The sequence below is a fragment of the Cupressus sempervirens genome, chromosome 4 (assembly GCF_028749045.1).
Source record: "Cupressus sempervirens isolate cs-2001-9-10 chromosome 4, ASM2874904v1, whole genome shotgun sequence".
NCBI classification, from domain to species: Eukaryota; Viridiplantae; Streptophyta; class Pinopsida; order Cupressales; family Cupressaceae; genus Cupressus; species Cupressus sempervirens.
The window spans coordinates 30,661,072-30,668,864 of record NC_143121.1 but is presented as its reverse complement, the minus strand read 5'-3'; the positions used below and the strand labels follow the sequence as shown (position 1 = coordinate 30,668,864).

The 7,793-nt window shown below is 32.9% G+C and overlaps 1 protein-coding gene and 1 long non-coding RNA gene across 2 annotated transcripts; both read left to right on the top strand.

Annotated features, from left to right (window-relative positions):
- Window positions 1–513: 513 nt before the first annotated feature.
- Window positions 514–2,308, top strand: LOC149559795 (uncharacterized). Its single transcript, XM_089823506.1, has 4 exons — window positions 514–1,091; window positions 1,207–1,332; window positions 1,422–1,688; window positions 2,006–2,308. Exons 1-2 carry the CDS (start codon window positions 639–641, stop codon window positions 1,234–1,236), a joined length of 483 nt encoding a protein of 160 aa, XP_089679632.1. The 5' UTR covers window positions 514–638; the 3' UTR covers window positions 1,237–1,332; window positions 1,422–1,688; window positions 2,006–2,308.
- A 2,217-nt stretch (window positions 2,309–4,525) lies between these two features.
- Window positions 4,526–7,580, top strand: LOC149559794 (uncharacterized). Its single transcript, XR_016363309.1, has 3 exons — window positions 4,526–4,614; window positions 5,091–5,120; window positions 6,685–7,580. It is a non-coding gene; the product is annotated as an uncharacterized LOC149559794 (long non-coding RNA).
- The last annotated feature ends 213 nt before the right edge of the window (window positions 7,581–7,793 follow it).

Here is a 7,793-nt window from a genome sequence, read left to right as displayed (position 1 = left end):
TGTAAAATTTATGTGGATCCTCCTCAAATCTACCAGATTTTTTTTTTTCATAGCCTATTCTTGGAGCAAATCACAACTAAAAGAACATAAAAAAGTGAGGTTACAAACACCCTCTTATTCCCTCTCTTTGACAACAACCTACTGGTCTGTCAATCCTTTTTGAGAGACCTATTTCGAAACTATTATTGCTGCCACCTTCAATATTATATCTCCTTATAAATTACTGGTTACACAACCATGATTTGGTACTCTGCAAACTCACTCATATGCTAAAAAGGAAAGGGAGTCATTTTGTCTATTCTTCCTTAAAAAATATCTCAAACTATCCATTGTAATGTCCAGAATGTCTTGTGTTAATGAATAGCAAGGGTAACTAATTTAGTTATCTGGTTCCATATTTGATGTTCAAAATAATAAGTTTTAAATTGGAAATAGTTTTATATTTTGGCTGGGTTTCTAATGATTTGAAATTCTCTTTTTACATATAGGAAACAAATGAAAATGAAACTCATGTACCTATTGTGGCATCGACATCAACTCCTCAGACTTCAAATGTTTCCTTAGTCACTACAAAAGGGGCACAGGAAGTTACACTCTTGCTATCCTCGAAAGGTGAAGTCTTAAAGGATGAAATTGGTATGACATTCTTTCATTTTATATATCATCGTTCAGAGCAACTGTTTGGCAATACAGTTCAACGAGATTGGAGGAACCAATGCAAACTTAAGAAAGCTGAACTTTGTAATGATGTGATAATGGCATTTAGTGACCCTGGCTTTGATGAGGAATACATTTTGGAAATTTCTCGGAAATATATACATTCTAAAAGAGATAATTTAAGGTGCAAGTTGAAAAATGACCTCAGTTATCCATGTCCAGCTTGGATTACAGATCCAACAACATGGGATGAGCTCATTAAAGATGGAAAATTTAAGAGGAAGCACCATGATAATCATAGTGATATACCAGTTTCAGTAGGAGGCTCTAAAAGACGTCTCCGAGATACAACAAAAGCAACCCAAGCCAGGGTGTCAAGTATTGGATCTCATATATTAGGATCTGGCGGGTACAATAGCATTCGTGGTGCCTTGGTAAGTGAATATTTTCATGTTTATTATTTTGTATTCCATAGAAAAGTCATGTCAAAGTTTTGATTTTATTATATCTAATAAGTTATTAAAAAATTGGTTATATTTGTTAATGCAGGTTCACCAATTTCAAAAGGAAGCATCATGAGAGGACTTAAAATTTCCTTTGCTTAATGGTTCCCAATGCCTGAGGAAACACATGCTAGACTGAGGGGATATATTAGCCAGTGGTCATGAAAATGAGGTAAGTTTATTATAATATTTTAAAACTTACGTAATAGTTCAATCAAAGGTATTATGTCAAATCAATCTCTTAAATTGTGTTGTGTGTAGGGAACCCAACAATCTAACTCACCACAGAGTGAGAATGGAGATGAGGTAGGGGAACATGATGAAATATTTTTTGCATAGAACAATTCAAATATAATTCTGCCATCTCAGCAAGAAACTATGCGTAAATCTCAGCATGTTGCAAACAATAATTATCAAGAGGGTTCTCAATGTCATGAACAGATTGCACCCACAATTAGAATGGTGCCTCATAAAAAGAGAACACAAAGAAAGAAGATGGATGTGATATAACCTGGATTTAAAAGCCAGGTATGTAGTACAAACATTCTTTTGTCATTGTTACTAATCTATTTACTGGTCTATTTAAGTACGTCGTCATTATTTATTATGTTCATTGTACTAAAAACATTATAATTGTGTATAGTGTTGTGATCACCATAAAGGCCCTTTGTTTCTTTGTTTCTCCTTTCAAAATTGACAATGTAGCATTCATCTGCTTTCTAGTTATTTGTTCTACTGTTATTTATAATTTGTGCATTATATTTATGGACTTCTCCATTTATGAGAAACTGTAATTGATTAGTTATATTATATTCTTAGACATCTTATTTTATATTTTTTTTCAGGCATTCAGAGGAAAATGAAGAACATGATCTACTTATTGTTCGGTTAAGATGCATTTGCATATGGTCTTAAATTGGATATGGCATGAAAAGAATAGTACAACTTCAACACATTGAAAATGAAGCATTTCAGATTTCACCTTTAATTTCAATTGATTTTCTTTATCATCTTTTTTAGAATGTATCGTTATGGCCTCTTACGTGCTTACATACATATTTCCACCACTTACAGTAAAAATGATTATATTTTTGGAAAGCATCTGATGTTAAATATAAATGATTAGTTCTCAATGGTTTCTTATTTCATTTACAGCTACTGATGTTTCTCTGAAAATTCTATTCTTTGTCTACATAACTTTGGGTCCACCACACTTTTTTAGAATTTTTCTTCGGATGGAACATGAAAATTTAGGTGTTCTATTTTATTTTGCTCAAGCAATACTACCTCACTTTGCACTTGGAACAGAGGGTAAACTGTCTTATTTTAATTTGTCATTCTCTTATATAATTTTGAGACACTTGTGGGTGAATTGGGTAAGATAATCTACTCTATTGAACTCATGAATTCAACAATTGGGTATATTTAGTACAATGTTCTATTGATGTAATTGTGCACAATTACATTATTAGCAAAGTGGCCTTAATGAGAAATCATTTCAACTTGCTGCTACCACTAACTAGTGTTCAGGTACATCGTATCAATTTTCCTATTACATTATTATTCAGACTGCTACATCTAAAATGCAAATATTGGTGTTATGTAGGTCTCAAGCATTTTTTGAAGATATTGCAAATAGTACTATTTAATATATACAAGCAGGATTACTTGATGAAAGAGCAACATCCAAAGCTAAAAACAGAGGTAGTGAGAAAAATGCTAAGAGGGTTAGGAAATTTCATTTTTCAAAGTTACTATCAAACTCTTTTTCAGATTTCATGCCTGTAGACACCCTAGTTTCATCACGGCCACAATATTGGATGAAGATTCAAGGAGGCTTCCAAGAGATCAGAATTTTGGTAATAATTTCATCTTTAATCAAATACAAATATGTAGACTGTCTTGAAACTATAAGTAGAAACATTTAGGATGCATTTCTTCAATTTCTTTCATATTCAGAGACTTTAATCAAATACAGCATAGGAAACATCAACAAATTAAAAGAAAAATAAAATATGTGGTAGGTTTCTGTATTCACTTTCATACTCATTAATGTTTTCTTTCTTACTAGATCTATGATGTGGTAGCTGTAGCCAGGCTTCTGAATGCCACCTTAGTCAATTGTCATTGCCCTATTTTATTCCTACTATGAATCCCTTTCTTAGCTAACATTACTGTTAAACCAAATTTAGACAAGCTTTTCAGCCTGGTGTTTAGTTTCTAAATTCTAGTGTGTACGATGCTGGCAATTTTCTGTTAGCTAAACTAAAGAGCTCACAAATTTCAATGCAAGAGGACACACATATATTGAGGGAGAGCTCGAGTATAAATTTCTTGGGGTCACCATTTTGGCAAAAAACAGTAACAGTTTGCTTACATTTTTGATGAAGGGTTGAACAGGTGGCATTTTCAGATAACATATGTTGGATGGAGCATTAAAACAATTTTTCTTAATTCAAGTTTTCCTAATGTTCTTAATGCACAGGTTGCTGATTGTCTACGAACATTTGAGCAGACATGATTTTGGCTGATTCTCATTAGCATTTCAAACGGTGGCAGAGCCCTCCACAACTACCAATGTGAGAGAACAGACTATTCCATAGATCATGACAGATAAAATAGATTGTGGAGACTATATTTGGTAAGAATCCATAGGAATTGCGTAGTATGATGAACCAAAAATGAAACACTGATTGTTTGACGTATGATTGGACTATTGAGGGGTGTGACTAAAAATATTTCTCTCACAAATAAAAGCATTTTCATTGAGATATCTTGTGTGATCATCTATTCCATTTCTTTTTTTTTTTAAATCAAGCATGCTCTGGAAAAGCCCACCGATGTATTTCATCACTCAATTCTCGTAGGCACAAAATGCCAGGTTTTGCGATATAGGCATGTTTCTTAACAGTGTCGCAATATCCCCAGCGAGTGCTAAATATGGAGAAAAAGTTGTGTAGGGCAAAATTTTCCTTGAAGATGCGAAGCTTAACAAATTGTAGTGTTTTGTGCTTGCAAATTATGTTTCTACATGTTCTTCATCTGCTATGAGATGTTCTTCAGCTTGTTTATCATGTACAATGCTTTTATTAGATTTATTCCAATTCATTAGAGCATCTTTAGTATTATAGAACTATATCGTGCAAGATAACCATTTGGTTGCGTGGAATTGAGAGTTTGTCGTGAACACTCTTTAATGTGTTTCTAGGTGATGATATTTAATTGATAGTTTCTGATTAATTGAAACTGTATTTCCCTGATAAAGGGAATTTATGGACAACATATTTCTATAATGTTTTACCCTGTCCTTTTTTTTTGTAAGGTTAGTTTGACACTTTTCTAGGTTTTGCATAATGGATGAAAGGATGCCTCGTAGCAGCTGTGGCAGCCAAAACAATCAGCACAGGGATGAATGCACAGGAAGACCTCAATAAATATGAAGCTGAAACACATGGTGAGTTTGGCATTGGGTTTTCAAAACATTTTGGTTCTGCTGATTTAAAGGCAGATGAAGGTGGAGCCTGCATATGTCTGTCAATGGTTTGATTGGTTGTTTTGTTTTGTTTGACATACATTTTATCAATTGTAACATATGTAGGCAGAAGTTCTATTGTTGTTGAATTCTTTTTTATTTATATACTTACAACATAGTGTAATTCACATATTCGATAGTGGAAGTTGAACTAGTTTTATGTATCACGATTTTCTTTCTTGAGTATCCAATATGGAGGAAACATATATCAAGGAAGCATTTTTATGTTGTTTCCAGTTGTCTTTGAAAACTTAGTTTGTGACAACTGTGAAATTATATGTAATTGAATACTACCAGCTCTTCTAAACTTGTGTTTATATATTTTCCTGCCAGTTTTAACCAACTCCAGGAGGGGAGATAAACTAATGATAAGTTTATTCAATTTTTTTTTGTCTCAGGTAACCGGTTCATTCAAATGAGAATTTCAGGTGAGATGGTTTCCATTTATTCATTCATCTTTGATTTATCTAAGAAATTTCAAGTTCCATCATCTATCTTTGAAACTTTTAGTGTTGCACTACAGACTAGAAAACAAGACTCGTTTTACAATTTACTTATTTGTACTCCATTTTTCTTATAAGAAATGGTATGAAAAATAGTGCCATTTCATTAGAAATAGTCCCTTCTAGGTCTGTACATGGCTTGTGGCTCTTGCAATTTCATAACTTCATGATTGTTAATATTGACCAATCTGTTGCTTCTTATCACATTTTCTTGTGCACTTCCTTATGCTTACATTTACTTTTCTTTTTCACACTGTCTTTTATCAGCCAACTTTTTCTTCTCTTTCAATGTTAGCACCATCACTGGATTGGTGTTCCTTAATGCTACTCAAATTCTTTCCATGTGCCTACCTTTTGTAGGTGAGCAACTTGTAGCCATTAAGAAACCTTGAATTTTAAGATTTGCATTGTAATGCTTGGAATCTGTGAAAAAGGGCAGGTGAATAGACTTGAACCTTTAACATACTAATTTTAAACATGGTATCTTACTATGAAAACTACATTATATGAGTAAGATTATCTTGCATCACTTTAACACAATGTTTCTCTGATGTTTCTCTTCAAGAGTTAAATTTAGAGCCACCAGTTCCACTATATACATCACCTCCTAATCAAGTTGAGTCTGCATTGAAATGTGTGTACACAGCAATAAAAAATAGACTTAGGGAAAAGGAATTGGAGCTTCTGATTATAATTTTTCCTGATAACAATGGTCCTTTCTATGGTATATGTCATCAACTATGTATTCTTTTACTATTGCTCCAAGTAGGCGGTCATGATATATGGGGTGAAGGCATGGAAAGTTGAGTTTTGATTTTTGTCCTTATGCTTTCTTGAGGAGAACTGAAAAGGATATGCAAGACCGAACCCACCATAGTTTCTCAATGTTGTTTATCCAAACATGTAAAGAAGAAGAGAAAATAGCACATGGCTAATGTATCTCTCAAGATTAATGTTAAGGTGAACAGTGTGATATGTTGTAAAATTTGATGGATGTTTGTTTGAACTGCAAATACGCAAAATAAATTCTATGTTTTCATATTGCATGAACTCATTCCCATGGAAGTTATAATTTTTTCATAATCAATTTTATATGGTGGGATTGGTTATAGGTGGGTGGAAGGAACACTGTTCTTGTAGATGCTCTATAGAGGAGGATATCTCTTGTCACTGATGTTCCAACTATAATATTTTGAGTAGATGTAGCTTGCCCTCACCTTGGAGATGACACAAGTCCTTCCATAGTAGCTGTAATCAAATAATGCTACCCTCTTTAATTTAGTTCATGGATGTTTTGTATCTTTTAATTTTCTTTCACTTAATTTATTTTAAGTTTTACAATTGGCACGTATGCTTCTTCCCATAGAGATGAAAAAAGGGGAGATATCAATGGATTTCCTCATGATTTCTAATGACTCACTTTAAGTAAAATTTGCATTTAATCTTTGTCACATCTTATTTAAATTCGATGTGCTGGATGTCAAACCAGGTCATCACTTCCCAAGATTGGCCAGAATTCACAAAGTATATGGGTCTCGCTTTTGCTCAATCACATCATCAAGAGATGATTGAAGACCTTTATGAGGTTGTCCAAGATTCTAAAGAAAGACTTGTTGCTAGTGGCATGATAAGGTATACTTAAAATATAGGGGCATGATAAGGTATACTTAAAATATACTTCAAATCTTGAACTAATCTAACTAGATTTTTTGTAGTGAGTATCAGAAGTATAGATCTAGGACTTGGTATGGTATCTTTCTACTTCTAATTTGTTAGGTATGAGGGTTTCTTTTAAAAGAATTTTTTTACATCTCCATGAAAGGGTTTGTGAAAAATTATTATGAAAAATAGCTGACATGCAATTTATGCAATGCAGGTGTTTGAATTGCTTAGTGAAGGTAAGCTTTTGGATCTTGTGGATCCAAAATTTGGAGATAATTATTGTGTATAAGGCTTTAAGAATTATTCAAGTGGCCCTCTGTACACTCAAGGAATGAGTTCTTCCCGACCATCAATGAGCCTGACAGTTTAAATGCTATCAAGGGAGGCTTCCATTGAGGATGTATGTAGAATGAGTATGGTAGATTCTGTAGCTGGAGTTTCACTACTCTCATCAAGGAAAAAAGCCATTTAGACCACTCGCCCTTAAACTCTTATGGTTCTTCAATCACTTGTCAAAAATGTGGTGGGCTCTATGGTCCTTTAATCACTTGTCAACTATTTTTTCTCATTAGAGAAAAGAATATGCTCCCATCAACTCTTTATTGTGTGTACATAAACGTGCAACTGCTAGTTTTTAATGCTGTGTTCCTTTTGTGGATTAGCTCCCACATTATTTTGTAAGACAACATTGATAATAAATGAAAAATAAATATAATTTTTTTATTCGAGTTAGTTTTTTACTATTTTGTTTAGTGCTTTGCAAGAATTAAACATTGGAAATAATTATAGTAAATATTAAATGTTAAAAATTATATATAATTAAATTGTTTATTTTTTATTACATTCATTCATAAAGGTAATAGTAAAAAAAAAATCATCTCTCTAACTAATCTTTCTAAATAAAGACACAAGTGAAATTGTCTCTACAAGACAATA